The sequence below is a fragment of the Protopterus annectens genome, chromosome 6.part0 (genome assembly GCF_019279795.1).
Source record: "Protopterus annectens isolate FY-2018-M chromosome 6.part0, PAN1.0, whole genome shotgun sequence".
NCBI classification, from domain to species: Eukaryota; Metazoa; Chordata; order Ceratodontiformes; family Protopteridae; genus Protopterus; species Protopterus annectens.
In genome coordinates, this window is record NC_056737.1 from 1,358,317,357 (window position 1) to 1,358,340,125 (window position 22,769).

Here is a 22,769-nt window from a genome sequence, read left to right on the forward strand (position 1 = left end):
AATACGGTCACAAGAAAATAGAGAATGCAAGAAGTGTGATATAATCGGGAATTGCAGAGAATCTTGACATTCTGTCTCCAGCAAAAGCTGAACTGCAGCAGGAATTTTCCCTAAGGAGGACTAGATTTCCACTGTAAATATATGATTTTGGGGTAAAGAACTGTATTGTCAGTGGAGCAACAGGTAGAGCACCTGCTTTTGATGCAGCAGGCTGCGGGTTCCATTCCCACACCAGGAAGATTGATTGCTGACACTGCAGTGTAGCATGGGGGTTTGCTGCATTCCTGAGTGTGCCATCCTTCAGATGAGAAGTTAAAATTAGACCATCTGCTTGAGTTGGTGGTACCTCAGATAGATGCAAGATTCCCTGGCATCAAAAATAATTGAGGTCCTTTATTTATATACAAAAAGAACTCTTGTATAGAAATATTTACAAATGTACAAATATGTAGACACAAATCTATGAAGAAATGTTCATAATTTCCTTTACAATCTTAATAAGTTTTCATCCTTATTAGACCCCCCCCACTCCATTTCCATAGCCACCATCTGATTTTACTTCAAGTAAGCCGCTGTGGTACAGTGGTAGTGTTGTTGCCTCACAGCAAGAGGTTCTCCTGTTCGATTCACGTCTGGAGTGCCTTCTGTGTGGAGTCTGCATGTCCTCCCTGCGGTCGAGTGGCCTCCGAAAGACGTGCGTGAATGGGCGTACCTTCGCTGAAGGTTGGGCGTCAGGCTGGCAACTCGGAACCATAAAAAATCTACTGCCAATCAGTAGCAGACCGGGGTTCCACTGTAGCGACCCCTAACCGGGAAAAGCCGAAAAGACAAAACAACATTGTTGCTAAAATCCATTTACCATTAAACAATTTCAGTTTACCCTTTCATTCTATATTACCCATATAACATAAAATAACTTATTTGTCCTTTTGACGTATTCTTTATTTCCATTCTTATAACCACCATATTTAATCATATCCATGTTTATTTTATCCACTTCTTTTGTATCTTAGAAAAAATCTTTACATAGTTTTCCCCATAACTTTTTTACTCTTACATTTCAAAAACACATGTTCCATAGTTTCTTCTTCTTGACAATGTAAACAAATTCTCTCACTTTTTCGTATATGGCATATAGGTTCATAGGTTGGTACTAGGCTATCGGCCCTAGGGGATATACAAGCCTAGCCATAAAAATTCCCTGGCTATTTCTTCCCACACTATTTACTTCCCTGGACCCCGGTCTAGCAGGGCGACTAATGTGATCCCCGGGGTGAATTTCCTTTCTCCCATCCAATCGTCAAGGTTATTTTTGAAGAGGGCCAAAGAGGCGCTCTGCTTGACATTTATGGGCAGTCTATTCCGGAGTCTGGGGAGTCTCTGGGTCAGGAACCTATCCATCCAGCATGTTTTGTTTATTGCGATGACAAGGTTTAGATCCCTGGCGCGTGTGGCTCTGAGGGATTCGGATTTCTTTAAGTGAAGCATGTCCAACAGTTCAGGGTTTGACATGGCCTTGTATGTTAAGCAAGATTGCCTCTGAGTAGACGATATGCAACAGACTATAGCTGGAGTTTTTTTAAGGCGGTCAACATATGGCATCTTCTTTAGGCCTGTGATTTTTTTAGTGAGGTATTTCTGTGGCCTTTCCAGTTGTTGCAGATGTCTTGAGAGGTACATACCAAATGGGGCGTTGTATTCTATAATGGGTCTAATGAGGGATGAGTACAGTGGGACAATGACCTCCTTTTTTCTGGATGAAAAACCCTTAGTGATGAGGTGTGCCACATAGAAGGATTTCCTGACTGTTGTGGTGATGTGGTTATCGAAGGTGAGACCACTGTCCACCTGTGTCCCTAAGTCTCTTATCACACCTTTGGTGTTTAGTGTACTGCCACCTATGTGGTAATTCATGGGTACATGTTTTTTCCCAAAGGGGATAACTATACATTTCTTGGCATTGAGCTTGAGTCAATGACTCTGGCACCAAGCATCTGTTTCTGTAAGGCCCTTTTGTAGAGTATCCACATCATTTGGGGATTCAATAATGGCTCCCCGTTTGCAGTCATCATAAAACTTCATTAGCCAGAGTCCCTTAGTGTTGGCCTGTACTTCAGAGAAGTAGATGCCAAACAAGAGCGGTCCCAGGACTGAACCCTGATGTACTCCACTTGTCACTTGTCTAGAGCTGGATTTGGAGTCAGCTACTTTTACAGTGTGGGTTCTGTCAAGCCAGTGGGCAACCCATCGAGTGACATAGGGATTAATGCCCAGCTTAGTAAGTTTATCTATGATTCCAGAGTGGGGGATGGTGTCAAAGGGCTCGGCGAGGTCAAGAGAGGCAGTGTAGACCGCATTACCCTCGTCCACGGCTCTGGAGACTGATTCGAAGAAGTCAATCAGGCTCAGGAGAGATGATCGGCCCATCACGAACCCAAACTGGGTAGGGTCCAGTGTTTGAAGGTTGCCAATGTCTTTGTTTATAAGTTCCATGATAATACATTCCACGGCCTTACAGATCAGGCTCGTCAGACTGATGGAGCGGTAGTTCCCAGGATGCAAGGTGGATCTCCCCTCGTGGAGTGGGATAACTGTAGCTGTGCACCACTCAGTGGGCATGAAGCCTGAGGTGAGGGTATGATTAAACATGACACTAATGTGAGGTGCCAGTTCATTTTGTAGTTCATTTAGTACATAGCCCAGGATGTCATCTGGTGCCATGGATGCTGTATTCTTAGCTTTGGAGAGTGCGTTTTTTATCTGTGTGGCCATTATTACTGGAATTTGGCAATCTTCCTGTATCGAGATGGGCCATTTAGGGGGTGAGAGGGGGTGAAGTTGGCACTGAATCGATCTGCCAGGATATTGGCAATATCCTTGGGATCAGTATATTTAATGCCATTCTGTTGTAGCTTAGAGCAGATCTGAGCATTGCCATTTAGATTATTGACATAGTTATAGAATGCCTTGTGGTTGTCTTTGGAATCTTTGGCAATTTTATTTTCGTAACTAGCTTTGGAGGATTTTATGAGGGATATCAGCTTCTTACTGAGGCTGGTAAGGGAAGTTTTTTGCATCCAGGGATTTTCCTCTCTTCTGCAACAGTTTCTTCCTTTTGTTGTAAAGTTTGTTTATGGCAGGGGACCACCAGATTGGCTTCCTTTTTTTGGAAGAGAGCATCTTGGTTGTATTTGGGATGGCACGATTCATGCATGAGTGGATGTGCTCATACAGTGCCTTAGTGTAGGACGCAGCAGTCGAACTATCAGTTCCCGTCTGCATGGGTGTCATGAAGTTTGTCACTTCTGACTTGAGTAGCATGAAATTGGCTTTGGAGAAGTTTTTTATGGAGGTTTCCTTACTGGGGCATGGGGGTGGGATGTGGATGTTAAGGGTGATTAGCTTATGATCTGACCTGACCAATCAGGGGGTGACCATAGGTGTGGAGCATCGATTTCCCACGCTGGTAATGACCAGGTCTAGGATACTGGAGCCCCTAGTGGGACTATGGATTAAGTTGATCCAGGGCGTTGGAATTTATGAATTCCAAGAACCGTTGGGCAAAGGTGTTGGTACATGAATAGTTTTCCCAGTTAATGGCAGGGTAGTTGAAATCACCCAGTATTAGGGTGCTTGGCTGTATATCTTAATATTTTCCAGTATGTTTAGAAAGGTGTAGTGAGAGTCTTGGGGCATGGTGGGGGATCTGTAGCAAGCTACAATTTGGATTGCAGTCTTACATAGTGTTAATTGCACCTGGAGAATTTCAGACACATTGTGTTGGGCAACTAGCCTAATGGTGTGAATATCCTTGGTGAATATGGATGCTCCTCCACATTTAGTGTTTCGATCCTGTTTGGTGGCCAAAAAGTGTGGTAAGAGCTGTAGCCTGGTACTGCAGGGGTGCTCTCTGGTGCCTTGAACCAGGTCTCAGTTACTGCACAGACCTCGATGTTCTCCATTTTTAGGAGTGCCTCGAGAGAGTGCATTTTGAGGTTTAGACTTCTAGCATTAAGCATATTTCCTTTTACTGACAATTTATCTATTACCATTCTCCACAAAAATCTTGACAGGCTACATTCTGATTACATCATTTGCTTCTTATTTTTATAGCTTTAATTTTTTTCATCTGTTAGATTTTCCCAAGGTTTTACATAGTAATGTTTTATCATTACATTCTTATAATACCACACTTCTCCATCTTTTTCTAAGTAAATTTTTTATTTTCCACAAAAATATTTTTCTTGGTAATATTTTATTTCATTTACACACCATCGCTCTTTTACCATACCACAAAATGTCTAATACTAGATTTATACAATTTTACTACTAATCTATCGTATTTCACATTTAACCACTTTAACACTTTGTATAAATTTAATGAAGCAGCATATATCACTGGGATAATTAAGACTAAACCTCCTTCCTCTTTATTTGCATACAAAACTCTTCTTTTTACTGAGTTTAATCTACAACCCCATATAAATGAAAAAATTAAATGCAGTAATAATTTCTTTCAAATACTGCTGGTAACATAAATGCACTTACTAAGTGTGCTATTTTTTCCAGCAGTACTGAATTTATCAAATAAGCCCTTTTCTGAATAATAATTTATATGTTCTCCAGAAAAGACAGGTTTATTTCTTCTGTTTTCCCCAATGAATTCTACTTGCATCTTTATTTCCAAATTTTAAACCGAACACAAAAATTTGATTCATTGTAAAATATATACCCCTATCTTTACTACATCACCTAAACCTTTAATTTTCTCTTTATTTAAAAATATGCCTATCACTTCGACATTCATTTGTACAATTACTTCTTTTAGTCAAATTTTGTTTTTTTTGCAATTATTAAAGTGTCATCTTGCATATGTTATCAGAAATGGAATTCTTCATCCTTCTGGTGTTGTACACCCTACCGCCTTCATTTTATGATTTACTTCATATTCTATCAAAATTTCATGACCAATTGCACTGAATGCCTTACTAAGGTATCCTATCATGATTTCTGTGTCTTCCTTTCTATTCATAATATCATCCACAATTTCTCTATGATTAATAATCCTTGACAAACATTCTTTATACTATACATATTAGCTTACCATAACAGTTTCAAATCTCTTTTGCATCATCTCCATAAAGATCTTATAATCATTATTAAATACCATCGGTCTCCAACTTTTTAACTGTCTTCGACCTTCCTTCTACCATATGAATTTAAGTATTCCACTACATAATTCTTTATACATAAAACTTTAATTTAACCCATTCATTCAAAATCATTTAAAAAATTATTTTTTTGACAATCCCTTACATTTTTATACATTTTACACCCTATTCTATCTGACCCTGCAGCTGAGTCTACATTTACTTTTTGTAATACTACATCTAGCTAATTTAAATAAATATCCTTTTCTAACTCTTTATTCTCCGTCAACTTTTTTTTTTACTTTCTGTATTTTTTCACTTCCTTATAGCCATATTGCAAGATGATCAGAAAAGTCTGTTTCAACTACCTCCGCTTCTCCTATAACTAAACCTTCTGATCATATAAAATAATCTGTTTCAGTTCTATACATACCCCTTTTGTTGTAATTCCATGCATTGTTGTCCCAAAGTTTTAACTTACCACATCTTATAACTTCTAACATTTTTCCTTGTATCATTTCCTTTCTTTTTATGCTTGCCTCTTGCATCACAATTAAAGTTTCCTATTATTGTAATATTCCTATTTATCACTATATAGTCTAAAATCTGATGGAATAAGTTTTCCCCTTCTTTACAATTAGTAAAGGCATATAATGTTATAATTCTATATACTTGTTTCCATTTTAAATCTACAGTGGTTAAGCTTCCCATTTTTGCTACAGTTACATCTAATGTCTTTACTGTATTTCTACAGAATATGGCCATTCCAGATCACCTCTCATTTCACAAATTCCAGATCATCTTTCCTCCTCATAGTTTCTCTGTTTGTAATCCTTCATCTGTTAAAAATCTTGCTTCTTCTAATATAATTACACCAACATCACATACATTGCACCAGTCCAAAATCCCTATTCTTCTTACCATATTCTTAACATTATTTGCATTTACAGAAAGCACTTTAACATTTTCATTTCCCCTTTTCCTTAGATTCATGGTTTCATAAGTTCATAGCTAATTACTAGGTTAGGCTTTAAATAAGCTATTCCAAGTCTAGCCAATTTCCCTCCCAAAGATGAGATTCAAACACTGTACCTTGTGTCTGTGAGTCAAACACCATAACCATTATACCAACCCCCATTTATTAGCTATATATATATATATATAGATATATATAGATATATATATATATATCGCCAGGCTTTCAACACCATCCCCCTCCCCCCACTCTGGAATCATAGATAAGCTCACTAAACTAGGTATAAATCCCCATGTCACAAGATGGGTTGCCAACTGGCTCATGGACAGAACCCACACTGTGAAAGTAGCAGACTCCAAATCTGACTTCAGACCAATGACAAGTGGGAGTACAACAGGTTTCAGTCCAGGGTCCTCTCCTGTTTGGTATCTACTTCTCTGAAGTACAGGCTAACAAAAAAGGTCTTTGGCTAACAAAGTTTGCAAATGACTGCAAACTAGGAGCCATAATCAAAACTCCTAATGATGTGGACATACTACAAAAGGGCCTCACTGAGACAGATGCCTGGTGTCAAAGCCATGGCCTGAAGTCCAATGCCAAAAAGTGTACTGTCATCCCCTTTGGTAAAAACTCTGTACCCATGAACTACCACATAAGTGGTAGTCAAATTAACGCCAAAAGTGTGATAAGAGACCTTGGGACACAGGTGGACAGTAATCTCTCCTTTGATAACCACATCACCACAGTGGTCAGGAAATCCTTCTACATAGCTCACCTCATCACAAAAGGTTTCCCATCCAGAAAAAAAGAGGTCATGGTTCCCCTCTACTCATCACTCATTAGAACCATTATAGAGTACAATGCCCCTTTTGGTATGTACCTCACAAGACATCTACAACAACTGGAAAGGCCACAGAAATACCTCACAAACAGGATTACTGGCCTCAAACAGATGTCCTACGCAGACAGTCTCAAAAAACTCCAGCTTTACTCTGTCACATATCGCCTACTCAGAGGCGATCTCTGCCTAACATACAAAGCTATGTCAAACCCAGAGCTGTTAGACATGCTCCACTTAAAAAATCCCAATCCCTCCGAGCTACACGCTCTAAGGATCTAAACCTTGTCACCACAATAAACAGAACATGCTGGAGGGATAGATTCCTGTCCCAGAGACTTCCCATACTCTGGAACAGACTATCTATGTTAAACAGAGCTCCTCATTAGCACTCAAGAAAAATCTTGATGACTGGATGGGAAATGGGAAATTCACCGAAGGGATCACTTCTGTGGCTCTGCTCGACAGGGGCACAGGAAAATAATTTTCTTGGGTGGCGAAAGCCAGGGTACCTTTTTGGCTAGGCTTATACAGGCCCTAGGGCTAATAGCCTAGTACCTACCTATGAACCTATGTATATATTCTTTTTCATCCATTTCCTTTCTTTTTTTCTTTTCTACATATCCCTTTAAATGTTCTTTTCTGTCTTTCACCCTTTTACCAACAGAATTCTTTTTTCTTTTCTACATATCCCTTTAAATGTTCTTTTCTGTCTTTCACCCTTTTACCAACAGAATTCTTTTTTTTTTTCATTTACTACCTCCGAATTTAAGTTTTCCATCACTTATTTCAGAACCTTCTATGTCCTGTTTATTATTTTTTCATCTAATTTTTCTTCTGTTTCTACTTCTAAAACGTATTCTCATTTCTTTTTCCTTACTCATTTCAATTGTGTAATCCATCGATAAATGTCCAATTTTGTTACATTTATATAATTTCAATTCACGTTTTACTTCAGATCACCTTTCCTTACAAATACATTTTCTTTGGTCACAGTTACTTAGCAGATGCCCTTTTCCACAAAATGTTTTGGGTTGTGCCCAGTATTTTATGACACACCTATTCCTCTCCACATTTATCACACTTGGTATATGTATAATTTTTCTATTTCTATTTTTAATGCAATATTACAATCCCAGCCACCAGTCCATAACCCCCTTCTGTCTTAAACCTTTGCAGTGTCCAGTACTCATTTGCATAAAGCTTTCAAATGAACTTTCAAAGTGTCTCTTTCTACCTCTGTTCGAAACTGTACATGAATTTTCTTTGTTGTTTCCCTGTTAAATGCTTTTACCACATAAAGATTCCAAGGGTTATAATCCTTTTTTCTTATTCTCCAATAAAAATTTCCATTAAAAATAGCCTCAAATATAATGCCAGAAAATCTATCTTTGTTAACAGTAAGTCCAAGTGCTCTTACCTCATGTGCTTTTACACCCAAAGGAAATATTAAATTGTCCCACACTTCATATACCTGTCCATTTCTTTGTCTTCTCAAATTTGAATCCTTACTACGTACTTCTGCTTTTCAATTTCTTCTGCCTTTTCTGCTACTCCTCTTCTGCCTTCTTTTACTTTCTCTGCAAAAGTTTTCTTTCTTACCACTATTCTTCAGGATTGTCTCTGCATTATCCTTTTGTATTTTCTCTATAATGTCTCCTCAGGAAACATTCCCTTATTTGTGTCACTCTGTATCGCCATAAATAAATCATCCTATAAACCTCCTGACTGGAGGGTTGCAATTATACATTGATCATATGCTGATTCATCTCCGTCAAACACATTTCTTTGGAAGATCTCTGAATCCTGCACACATTCTGAGATACCGGTATTTGCTTTTTCCTCCATTTCTTTCACCTATCTTCTCCTGTCCATCATCTTCTCTGTCCATCTGTTTCCATGTTTCTCTCTACCGCATCTGCACCTGGAAAGGAAACAGGAAGTGCTCCTGCACAATAGGTCCCACTCACAATGATGAGTAGAAGTTCCCAGCACCCTGGCCAAATTTCCCCTAGTAGTATAAATAGCACCTCAATTCTCCCGGGAAAAGAGGCTACTAGCCTAGTGGGACTATCCCGGGAAAAGAGGCTACTAGCCTAGTGGGACTAACCCAATCAACAAAGGATAAAATAAAACAAAATAACCGCTTTAAATGTTCTAGCTATGAAAGAATATTGAAGAAGCCAAGACATATGTGGACTGCTTAAGAGTTACTGACGCTTCCATTTATTAAAGCTGTCTTATTAAATTTGTAGAAAGGTTAGTTTGATCCAAGTGGCTCTGGAAATGATTAGTTTAGAATTAAGGTGTGCAAAGTTTACTTGCTGGTTTGGAAGTTGGCAGCAAACAGCTACCATGCACTATTTGTGCATATTCCATTTGCAGACTGTGAGCAAAACAATATATTACAGCAAACAACTCTGACCCAAAAAGAGTTCTTTGCTGTAATATATTGTCGTTGCATTTTGTGAGCAAAACAAGTTGCAACAACTATCATTTAAAAAAGTTAAACCAACCACCCTGCACACAAGCTATGGAACTTCCTGAAAATGCAAGTCATGCCAAGTACACTGATGACATGTTAGGTGAGTAGGAACTCACAGCTCATAGCTAAACAAAGCAGTTTCTTATAGAGTGGAAGGATCAGTGGCCAAACAGTTTCAGGAAACCTTTTATAATTCATAATTGTATGGCGTTTCCAAAAGAAATTATCACATACATCTTTTAGTCAGCAAACAGGCACCTTCAATTTGGCTCTCTCACATCTGTTCAGGGTGAATAGGAGGAAACAGGTAGAAATCATGGTAAAGAAAGAAATGGTACATCTAAAAGAACAAATCTGTGACGGCTGCAGTTATAAAACACACAGGATACTAACATTACACGAAGTAACATACTGAACAGAAAGGGACGCGCATAAGTCTCAGTTCACTGTTACAGGCAGGGGGTGATTCTTATTCAGGGCATTTTAAATGTTTCTCCCTAACTTATAATACCATCTGTCAGGGAACACAAACTAAATATTTTCTTGCACGTACCTTGGAGGTTAAAAAAAGTAAAAAGGGCAGACTTCTTTTCCCTTTGAGTAGCAGGATTAACACAGAACATTTGACTCTATTTACCAAATGAAATTAACAGCAGCCCCAGACAGTCCAAGAAACACTGATATTTGGACAACCAGCTGCAGTTTAACCGACAGTACTATGCAGAAATTGATGTCACTGTTGATGCTCTTAAACCCCAAAAGAAAATATATGACCCTTGTTTTACCAAATGCTACAGTTAAAAGTGGACTTGTATATCTGAAAATAATTGAACAAAGGAATGATTCAAGTCCCTCTACCACATCGCCATCACAAGCCCAAGCATGATGCTCAAAGGCACACAGCACCAATGGCTATTTGCTTTCTAAAATAATTATAAAACATGTTAAAACCTTATGTCATTAAAAGGAGAATTCCAAACACACACACACACACACATTCAGATGTGCAGTACATGGAAACCATATGCAGACTTGGCGAAAAGTTTTACACATGATCTTTTATTTTAGAATGTCCAGTGCAGTCTAATGCATCCTACATCATAAACTATATTATTTAAAAAAGTATATGCCCTTAAATACTGACGAGCTAGCAACAGAAAGCTGCATGTTATGTGGTACAAATTCCTTACAGGGGACTTCAGTTTGACTACAGACTTCACAGAGGTTAGAACACATCCATAATAATTCTGACTTATTTATTCTACATTCATATACTACAGGAAGAAAGCAATTCTAGTACTTGATCCCTCACAGAAATCTGGAATCTAGACATGTGATACAAGCTGTTTAAGAATTTAATCTTCTTTGTGGAAGAGGAAAACATTTTCTCAATTACCCTCTCAAAATAATGGCTTTAGTCTCATTAAGACTGCCAGGTTCTATGGTCTCTGTACCACATACTAAACCACAGACATCACAACAGAATCAGTTCTAGGATGTTTAGCAAGGATCTCACTCCACTAAACAGATGATTTATGGAAGACGTCCCACTTCTCGCTCACTGAGGAAGCAGCATCTGCATGACCCCAGGCTGCAATTAAACATGGCATCCCTAAGCAGAGGCTCTATTTGCGGGATAACCATATATCCAACTGAGGAGTGGAGAAAAAGATCACTTGCCAGTCCATAGAGAAACTAATTAGCCTGAGGGTTTCTCCAAACCAAGGGGCTCGATGGCAGGACGGTTTATACAAGGTAGGTTTCTTTGCCCACATCTTAGAAATAAAAGAGCCTCCTTACTCTGGACAAGGACAGACAAAGTAACAGCTTCAGGAAAGGCAAGTCCACATTTGGTCAGGACGCATAGGGTCAAGCATTCATCAGGTGTCTGCCTGATGCTCTGAGACACGAATAGTGATGGAGAGAGAATCGTGATATTACAGATGCCATTTTGGTTCTGTAGAGGAAGAATATTCATCTCGCTGTATATGAAACTGAGAATGTTTGGATGTAAGTTAATTAAGCAAGAGGACAGAGTTCTAAAATAAAATGCAGAGGACTGTACCATGTTCCAGAAAGGCAAGTAGCAATTTGGACTGTCAGAGACAAGCTATACTGTAACAGACATAGCATATTTGGTTTCTAGGCTGGAATTAGGGATAGCTGTTGGATGGCCAAGACATATTTTGATATGATTCGTCTTTTTGTACTTAAAGGAACAAATGTCTCAATTGCTTTGGACACACCAAAGTCTAGAATACAAAAAAAAAAAAAAAAGAGAGAGAAATGTTTATTGAAATGACTTTTCTGTTCAAAGCTGTAATCACCATGCCTGATTAATGGAATCCATGTGTGAAATATGTCAGGCTAAGATCAATGTGGCCATCCCTTCTCAAGATTTATCCATTATCTTGGCACTGAAAGTTTATGTTTATCACATAAAGAACTGAACCTGACCCTAAAGAGAGGGTAATGGAGATTTCTGTGTAAAAGTTAGTGTAGAGACTGATGATTCAGTACTGCTGAATACTGGTGGTGTTGATAGAGAAGAGAATGGATAAATGAACTACATCATTTACATTTATTTTTTTCACATTTAATCTTACATGACAATATATTCAATAGCTGAATATGTACTGCCGCCAAAACTGCATAACGGGGGGGGGGGGGGGTAACAGTCTGGCATGAGATACATGTGGGGAGTGCTGGATGGTTGACGATATGAATTCTCTGTCCACAGGAGGTACTACGTTCTCAGCATAAAATCTGCAGGGAAACACATAGGTAGACTAATGGTAGGTGTAACAATTTTAGGTTAGTGCAATAAGGTTCAAACAACTGTGAGCAGCTCTTTAGTACAGTGTAAACCGAAAAAGTGTAAATGGCCTGAAACACAACTACATGGGTTCTCCTGCATAACTGGAAATGTTAGGGTGGTTGCATAAGATTGTAATGTTCCTAAAATTATTTGCCACCCTACACAGACAGAAGTGGGGAAACAGTGGCTGTGAAGTATAAACAGACGTGCCAGGGCATTTTTGGCTTAGCAAATGCAAATATGACCACACGAATAGAGGAAAAAGGCCACTGGAAGGGGAACAGTGGTTAATTCACATGGTCAGTGTAAGAGATTGAAATTTAAGATTGTAGTAAAGATACTGGTCACATTAGTGGGGTTTGTGTGGTGCCGAGTTCTCTCTCCCCCTTTGTTACAGGAAGAGGAGTGCAACCTTCAAAAAACATTAAAGAATAATGTGATTAAATATTATACAAAAATAAATAAAAGAAGATGTGAGGCACAAACACTAAATATCATCTCAACATGTATGAAAACTCTATGGGGTTAGATCGAGTCAAAAAAGTTGAGGTATACGTTAAGCAGAAGTTGACTCTAGAAAGAGATGACAAGGTAAAATCAGTATAAATTTGTTTGTGTGTCTTTCGGCTTTTCCTGGTCCGCTAATGATTGGTAGGGGATTTTTACGTACCAGGTTACCAGCCCTGACGCACAACCTTCAACGAAGGCACGCCCCATTCACGTATGCCTCCACACAGTAGACGCTCAAGCTGAGAATCGAACGGGACAACGTCTTGCTATGAGGCGACAACGCTACCGCAGCACTATAAATACTTCAAAATTTTTTTCTTAATATGAATTCTTGATTATGTTACTGGTGGACAAAGAGAGAATGAACACAGAGCTCTGTCACAAGATACTGTATATCCAGGAAAACAACTAGCAATAGCAAGCTGAGAAAAAGAGTTGGATGTTAAGTACATTGCATGGTCCAAAGGTCATTAAACAGTACAATGACATTTTAGAAAGTTCTATAGGGTGACAGGATAGAGGACAATCAACATCGCCCACCCACAAAGCTTCACTTTGTATTTAGTGCAAGAGATGAAGAAATATATTTTTGCTACTTTACAGGGAAAATGCACTACAAAATATTTGAAATAAGCACATTGCTTTAACTCAACAGACATGCTGTCCATACACAAAAGTAAGATAAACTGAGTACTTCATCAAAGAAGGAAAGGTGGGCTCTGATAATCCTGCTAGTAATACTGTTTAGGATGATAAAAAAAATGCACAAATGGAATCACAGAGGTAAAGGCAGGAAAATAAAAAACTATATTCTAGAACAGCCTACAGGGGACGTATCTGACATGCTACACAGGCAAAATTATCTTGAGACTGCATGTTTCTGAAGTTGTCCTTGTACTGTTAAATACAAAACTGTTTAAACAACTTGACAATGGATCTAAAACACAAAATGTGAACAATTCTACATACTTACCATCTGAAGAGAAACTGGATTTGTAGGATGCTGAGGAGAAAGTGAAGGTGTAGAAGTAGGCAAACGATCATTAAATACAGTAGTAGACTGAGGCTGGGAACCTACCAGGAATAAATACAAAAAAACTGAAAATTTGTATCTGCATGAAAGAGTGGGAAAAAAAGATGATTAACACAGCATTTAAGAGGATGCAGTGCATTTACTTACCATGTTCTGGAGCAGTGCAGCAGGTCTTAGAATGATCAACACTGATCACTGGAAGCTGCCCATTTATAAATGCCATCTGTGTTTGGACAGGCTCTGAAAGACCATAGCAAGACATTGGTGAGGCATGGCCATGTGGAACACAGACTGCATTAACAGGCAGAGCTTCTCTGGAGGTGGGGGAACTTTTTTCTTTCACCACTGATGAAGGTGCCACTTTTAACCCTAAAGCAAAAATACAAAGGATAAAAGGTTCTGCATTTGTGAAGTTTAATTTTCCATACCTAAACATATAGCTTAAAATGGTTTCCAGATATAAAGAAATCAGAAATTTGATTACAGAGCACCTTCCAAGAAAGTGATAAAGAAAGCAAACCTAGTATCAAAACAAATACAAAAGTCAAGTTAAAATCAAACTTATCTTTTGGGAGCATGCATTGTTCGGCCACGTCATTACTAAGGAATTATGTATACTTTCTTAAAACAGGTCAACATATTTCTTTTCTCTTTGCATTCCAAGAGGACTCAGCCCGATGGCTTCTCTACCTGCACCCAACTGGCCAATTTATTCAGCACTCACAAGAGCCAGGGAGTCCTGGGCAAACAGGAGCCCTACAGGTCATTCATTCCTGCCCAGGAATATCCCATGATGGCATCCTCTCAATTCTGTGCAGCTTTGCTGCTCCTTGAGAGTAACCTACCCTCTCCCGATGCAGCATCCCCTGTAACATTTCTTGAAAGCTCTGCTACAGTCGCCCCAGGGAAAGTATGCCTTTACATGTTGAATTCTCTCATGGTATAAATATTCAGTGCAGCGTGGGCTCAGCAGACTAGAGTTCCATGGCTTAGACACCTAATGCACTGGCTAGGTGTTACCCATGTGGGGAAGCTAGAATTGTCTCCCTCCTTCAGGATGGGTGAAGCCAGCAATTACCACTCACTCACCCTCTACTGCTAGCTCCTACAAATGCTAGAGCTGCTATTCGAACTTAGGACGCCTGCAATACAGTTGGGTCTTCATCTCTCTACACAACAAAGCAGTTCTAGCCTTACATTCATATGGTCTAAAACTCAGTAGCATAAAATAATGCATCAAAAAGAATACACAGCTTAAGGGGAGGCAAAAGCAATAAAAAGGTGGAAAGAACCCAGACACAATCATACATGACAACACAGATGTAAATAAGTAATGTGAAAAAGCAGCAAGGCAGATCAGTGGGATACTAGAAGGTATGACAACAGGAACCACCACTAGAAAACAAAAATGGTATCCCTCTTTACAGAGCTGCACTAATACCACATTGTAGTGTGCAGTTCTGAGAACCTGACTTTCAAAAGGGTAAAACAGGGGCAGCTCAAAGAATGGCAAAGAAATAGTGCATGGTCATTACTAGAAGTCATATAAAGAGATCCGATGACCTTTGTATGTTCAGTCTTGAAAAAAGGTCAGAAAGTGGATAAGACAGAAGCATCTGAATGCTTCAGAGGAGCTTACAGAACCCAAGTTGGATTCCATATTTCAAAAAGATATGCATAACAGCAGGAAGACAACTTAAAAGACAAAGTGGACAACAAAGAGTACACTTTTTTTCACATGAAGGGATGTAAATGGAAGAACTTTCTTAAGGTCATAACTGAGAGAGAATAATCGACTGAAAATAAAGCATTTTTAGGAGAAGTGAGGAAGTTTAGTTATGCAGGATCTCCGACTTACAGAAGGAAGGAACTACTGAATTAGGCAAGATTCCTCATTTACTTCAAAAACTATGCTCCTATGATGCTATTTTTGTAGCATCCAATGATAGGGGCACTTCAGAATTAAAAAAAGTACCAAATGAATATCAGAGGAAATGGAAAAGCTAGTTAAGGTATGTGCGTTATGTATATGAGAATTTGGCATCATCACAATTCCAAGTCAAGCAAATACTACCCTATCCTATCACCTATTCTAAATCAATTTAAAAAAGTTATGGGCACTTATTGCAACCCTAGATCTCAGAGTACAGCTCTAGCTACAGGAATCAACAGAAGTTATGTTGGAAACATTAAGGCCATTCAGAAATTTAAATCTTCCAAGTTACTCACTCCGCCCTCTATTATATAATGCACTGCCTACTCCTCTCTCTTCAATTCTGGACCAAGAGAAACTTGTAGCCTTAAAAAAAAACAGTTGAGTATAAGGCAGAGAGGATGGAATGAGGGCTGTCTCATACAGTTAGATCTCTAAACACAGGTCTAGCATTGTGATAATTACCCGCAACTTTTGTATCCGATACCATAGTGCTCTAGCCACAGAAAATGACAGGAGACAACTCCCAGTTTACAATCCCAGGTGGCTGCCCTAAAAGAATATAGCTTTGATTATTGTATTTGTAAAGGATGATATAGACCTGTAACTACTGCTCAGCTTAAAATGAGATACAAAGGTACTCGGGTGCAAGTGAGATCAACAGGTGCTGCACATATAAAATCTAAAGTTAAACTTTTGGAAATATCACACTACCTGTAGCAAAAACATAAAAGGGAGACCCAATTATTATGGGCTGCTCCAAATAGAAAACCTTTACCATTTTCAAGACTGCCGAGTCTGAGGAGATGAAAGGGCAGAAACGACCCTGTTTGAGAAGACTGTTGGCTGAGTTATCAGTGGAAGTGAAGTAACTAAGGTGTCGAGACTTAGCACATGGCGATACAGACTGATCTTGCCAGAAGAGGAATGAGAAATATCTGATGTGAAGCTGGTTAGATACAAACATCCAGAAGAAAGGGCTGAAACTCTGCCAAACAGCCTATTAGTGAACTTCGCATTGTAGCTCACCTCTTGAACACATTTTATCAAAAGCTATGGAGGAAGTCTACAAAAGTCCCCAAAGCCACGGTCTTAACAGGGCATTTTGAATCTTTCCACTGGAATCAGGAGAAAGTACTTGTGACAATCGATAATGATTAAGAAGGTAAACAGATTGCAAACCAGATATCTCCATTTCCTGACATTACTCTACAGAAGCTAAGCCTATCTACTAAGCAGCTGGTTTTTGCAGGGCTGTTCCACTTTTCATGATGACTCAATCTCACAATTTCACAGCCTCTCTGCACATGGAGCAAGTTCCACTTGCTTGTTGATATACCAAAAAATGCCATACTGTCCAAATAAAATTAAATATGATGAAAGATGGACAGACTCCTGCAGTGACAGTTAAGAACAAAAGCACTGCTTATTTCCAGGCAAGTGAGACTAAATCAGACCACTGTCATCCCTGGGTCATCTTCTCCCTCATAGTGCCCCACAACCTGAGGGTGCAGGCATCTGTACTAAGACTGAACAAAGGAAGATTCCCAAACTTCCCTTCAAAAGCTGGCTATAGCAGATCACCATACCATGCAAGTCTTGCAGACCTGTTGCTTCCAAATGGTCTTTTTTCTGAGACTACTGCACCCAAAGTAACCACTGTAGGACTCCATAATGATATCTGGCATGAGGTACAATGGCAATGGAAGCAACCATTAACCCCCAGCCCTGAGGAACATACTACCTGTGGGAAAGTGGCAACCAAAAAGTACAATATACACTATTTTCAGAATACTTCAAATTCTCACTAGGAGAAACAATTTTATTTATTTTGTTAACAAGGTAAATGTACTAGGTACAAGTGCTTTTTTTCATGGACAACCGAAATCCAGGGTAACAGAATGAAGCTTGTTAAACAACTCACACCCTTCATGTTTCCACTAAACATTCATACTAATCTGATACCTAGGGGAACAGCCCTTCAAACGTCAACACCCAAGCTGGTAGCAGCTGACACTCTGTAAATTCACTGTATTTTATTCAATTATTTGCACTATGCTGACTGGGTTAGTCCTAATAGTACAACAATGTCTTTGTTATGGGAGACCCAACTGACCAAGAGAAATCTGGCCAAGGCACATGGGAAATTCTTTTTGACAGAGGGTGCTGTACAGCACACTCAAGTCAGAGAATGAAGGAGGAGAATCCTAAGCCAGATACAGTAATGGAATCATAAAATGAAACAAATGCTATGATACAGAAGAGAAAAGATGATGGGCAGATGATTTAAGTTAATAGTAAAAGTTTTCCTGATGAAAAGGTGATTATGATTATTTCAGAGGTGGATGTGCAGAACACTGCTGGTAAAACTTGAAACGGGAGGGAAGGACGACTATGAAATAACCTTGCCTAACTCAGAAGCTGATCAAGTGTCTTTTCTGTGATTTTTCTCATGTAGTACTTTCAGATGGTAATGAAGGGTGTGCTGGGTTACTGTGAAAGAAAGAGCTGTGGTGTGAGAAGTATGTATACACTAACTCTACACCAGGAAGGAGAAGGAGCTAAGAGATTACTCTATGCTGCAGTAATGACTGGAAAAAGATGGAATATTGACAAAGATGTGTCAGGGGAGGGATTAAGCAATGCAAAATCCTGGAAGATTATGACTATATGCAAAATATAACTGGGAAGAAATTCCATACTTTCACCCTTAGCTCTGGGCAGCCTTTGTTTAGGGCCATGTTGTTAGTCCACTGGTCTTTAATGCAGGACATCTTAAACCACTAATTCATTTTGATTCTAAGCCCTTCACTGACATAATGCTCATGAAAGCAGAGTTGACTGTAAAGTTTTAGAGTAACTGTATTCTAAAGATAACAATATGGAGCACAAGTAGAAATTACTTTTATTCTTTTTTTTTTTTTTTTGGTCTGGCAGCATTCTGGCCATTAAGCCTCCCACTGATGAAACTGCCCACTCATTTGTTCGGGTCAAGAGCATCAACTATTGAAGCTAAGTTTTCTCTCATACCTGGAGGTGAGGATTGCAGTACCAGGAGTGGTGTCATCATCCTGAAGGGGGTTTGGGATTTTTCCTTGCCTAAAATCTCCTCCTTCAGTATGCTAGAGTATACATACATCAGGCTTAGGTGGACACTGACAACTGCTTGCTCAGGCTGGTGGCGATTCCTCTCGGCTGTTTCCTTCCCTGCCAGCGTAATGCAAGTAAATGCTTAATGAAGAAGTGACTGACCTTGGGACACCAGGGCCATATCAGGACTGTATTCTTCTACACCACCAGTGCAGACATGCAGTGAAAGTATAAAAGCGTTAACACAACTGTAAAGAAAAGGAAGATAATAGTTTTACAGTTTAGAACTGATGCTGGGAATGCTGAGGGTATTTATTTATCCTTCTGGGGCAGTGGAAACTATTGTGGACAAAGTTGCTTGATCCAAAGTGGGGTATGCAATGGGAGATGGGAGACTATGCCGGATTCAAAACGGGAAAATAATAGTGATGTATTTGAAAGTTTTTTTTTTTCTTCAGGGGGTACTTTGCATTATTCAATGCAAACTAAACCTTGTGGTGAAAATGGTGCATTTAATCCAACAATGTGAAATATGATCACATGAACAGAGTGAGGAAAGGGGGACATTCTAACGCCACAAGAAAGTCATACTGCAGACTGTGTGGAAGAAAGGAACACTTCTGCTTTGACTAATTTTCAGGAAGAGGGAAAACAGATGAAAAAGTATAAGTGTAGAAGACTGAAAGTGAAACAGAAAGAGGTAAGACACAATCTATAAGCAACAATACAATGGTGCTACTCAATATGTATGGGAAGTAGAGCGAGGAGGACAGATACAGGAAGGGCAATGCTGTTAGTACAGCCCAAATGGAAAATAAATATAAACGTTTTATTTTAGCTATTAAGAATTAGCAAGAGAAAGCAAAGATAACTAGAGAGGCAAAATCTAGCAAATACCAAATAAGTCAGTATAAATGACAGAAAAACATTTAAAAAACATTAAAACATGGAAGTCTATAGCTGCAGGATAAAATAAAGATGTGTGGTTTGAATATAGGCAATATTAAGTCACCAATAAGGAGAATACTGGTGGTAAAATAAATTAGTACAACTGAGTATGACATGTTGGGTGTGCGCGATGTCTGGTTAACTATTGTTGGTCACGTAAATGAAATACAGGTAATGATTAGGCAGAATGGAGAGTAATAAATTAAAAAATGTGCTAAAATATTACATAACTGCACACTGTAAGAGAAATGTATAGTAACTGATTCAGTAAGTAAAGAAAGGTGTTAAGAGTGGTATGCAGGTATGCTGAAACTAACCCATCAGGCAAAAGAGCATTGTTTGAGAGAATTAAAGTGAGTGCGTTGGTTCACAAGTATTATATGGATGGGGATATTAATGGAATTAAGAAAAAATAAAAGGAAACAAAAAACAGTGTGAGGACATTTATAGAAGAGAAGTGGATATTTATACATAGTAGAGAAAAAGTATACAAATAGACAGGGGCAACACATGTCAAACAGATTATGTGATTCGCACACCTTATGCTAGAGACAAATAATACAAATATTGATGTAACCTTTTCTGATCTTCTGGTATATGTGGAAAAATTCAGTGAAAATACCACTGAGTAAGGGGACAAAAATGTTTAATCTTCTTCTTCTTTCGGCTTTTCCTGGTTAGGGGTCGCCACAGTGGATCACCTGTCCGCTCATGATTGGCAGTGGTGTTTTACAGTGTAGAGTTGCCAGCCTAGCGCCCAACCTTCCACAGAAGGCGCACACACACACACCTAGGAACAATTTAGAGTATCCAATCCACCTACAGCAGGTCTTTGGGATGCGGGAGGAAACCGGAGCACCCGGAGGAAACCCACACAACCACAGGGAGGACATGCAGACTCTACACAGAAGACTATTTTAAAAAAAATATGCAGTCAATGACAGTGCATTTAGAAATGCAATCATGACATGTAAAGGCAGTGTAAAATATCAATGACAGTGCATTTAGAAATGTAATCATGACATGTAAAGGCAGTGTAAAATATATATTTTCTTGTATCACCCCAAATGCAAGTAAAAGCATACATTAAACAATAGGAAGAGAATGGAGAGTAAAAAGGAGAAGGAAATTCAGGCAGAAATACAGAGCAGAACGTCACAGAAGAGGAGATGTTTTGTTTTTTATATGAAGACAGAGAGAAAGTAAAAGGGAGATGAGAAGAAATTAATCCATTATTGGGTACAAAAGCCAAGAAAGAAGCATCTGTAATGGACTGGTTTAAAGTATTTTCAAAGAAATATTTGTAGGCCTCAGGATGAAGTTATGGAGACAGTAAAGTATGTTAAGAATATGTATGGAGAAACAAGTTATGAAATGAAAAGTTATTTCTGGAAGCCAGACTGAAAAAAATAATTTATGAATAAGAAAATTTCATTAAAGAAACTTCAATAACTGAACTGGAATTGGCACTAGCAAAATTAAACAGATATGACTAGTATAAAACTGACAAAGGAACAAACGTTTATTTCATTAAAGGTGCTACATGACTAGCGGGTAGAAGGAACATGGGAACTAAGAGCATTATAAACAATAACAAAATCTATACAGAAAATGGGGATAGCACAGATTTAGAGAACTACAAACAATGTATTGTGTTAAAATGGTTATCCAATTTCTGATGAAGATTTTACAAGGGTTTCTCGCGTGAAACAATATAATAGAGAATGAAATTTACTGCAAAAAAGAGGGCATTAGGAAATTAATATCTAAAATGGAAGTGGTGGGTTATACAAAGAGAAAAGGATACTGAGCTGTGCTATAAAGACACTATTCAATAAAGTCAGTCATGAAATAATATGGGTTGTTTTGTATGGCTCTAGTAGGAAGTTTATTCAGTGGTTAAGAAAATCATATCATGGCAAGAGAACAGTTCCATTAAAAAAATGGTTATATGGTTATGTTCAGAAATAAGTAAAAATAAATGAGGACTGCAACAGGGATGCTCTCAGTGGGGAGTCATTTACCTTGTCAGTGAGAGGAGTCATTTAATAACTGAAAGATAAAAAAAGGGAAAGGTAACACATGGACAATGTGACTTTAGAAACACTTTGCCCCAATTTAGGCTTTGAGAATAAAATAAAAAGCTGACTTGTTTTTCTGATTTCCTTAGTATTATGTAAACAGAATCTGAATTGACAGTGAATATCCACCAAGTGCATGATATATTCACCTTTGACAGAAACATTTGGAAAGGAAACTACTAAGTTAATAGTCTGATTAAGTAAACTTCCTGAAGCCACCTTAAGTAGAAAATTAGGGATAGCTCAAAGGGACAATCTGTCCTTGTGAAAGATCAAGCAGGAAGTTTTGCATGAAAAGCCATGTATCTCTGAAATTCTTGTGAGAGAGGCGATATCCACAAGAAAAATAGTTTTCCAAGGCAAAACCTCAAATCCACAGAGGCCACAGGCTGATGGTCAAATTTTACAAACATTAAAAAAAAAAAAAAAAAAAAAAGAAGTTATGTCTTACCATAATGTTCCATCTGTGTTGTCGATCTTCACTAATCCTTGACTGTGGGCTCAGTTCCGCCTTCCAAACCTCTTGAGCTAGGCACTAACCATGATGCTCCTCTGAAATTACCTCTGATCGAGTTTGCCAAAGACAGTAACAGACAGATAATGAAATAAAAGACATACCAAATCTGATTCCATATAAAGAAACTAGTCTTCTGGTAGATTCTGTCCACTAAGAGTCTTGGGTAGGGGGTAGAAAGGGGTAATGTCAAGGATTAGTAAAGATCGACAACACAGATGCAATGTTATGGTAAGACATAACTTCTTTATCTGATGTTGTCAATCTTCAGGTAATCCTTGAGTGTGGGACAGAGTCCCTAGCTACCTGAATCTTGGGAGGTCTCACAGAAGGATATTCTGGAGGACCACTGAACTCAAAGATGCACGTCCTCTAGAGACCTGGTCCAATTTG

General features: G+C 38.7%; 1 protein-coding gene across 1 annotated transcript in view; it reads right to left on the minus strand.

The window, feature by feature from the left end:
- CCDC14 (coiled-coil domain containing 14) overlaps positions 1-22,769 on the minus strand; it is a 708,632-nt gene that overhangs the window by 346,119 nt on the left and 339,744 nt on the right. Inside the window, exons 6-7 of the mRNA XM_044074917.1 lie at positions 13,958-14,179; positions 13,751-13,851 (exon numbers count right to left, since the gene is read on the minus strand). Of these exons, the coding sequence (XP_043930852.1) occupies positions 13,751-13,851; positions 13,958-14,179 (323 nt within the window). The remainder of the gene's footprint in view (positions 1-13,750; positions 13,852-13,957; positions 14,180-22,769) is intronic.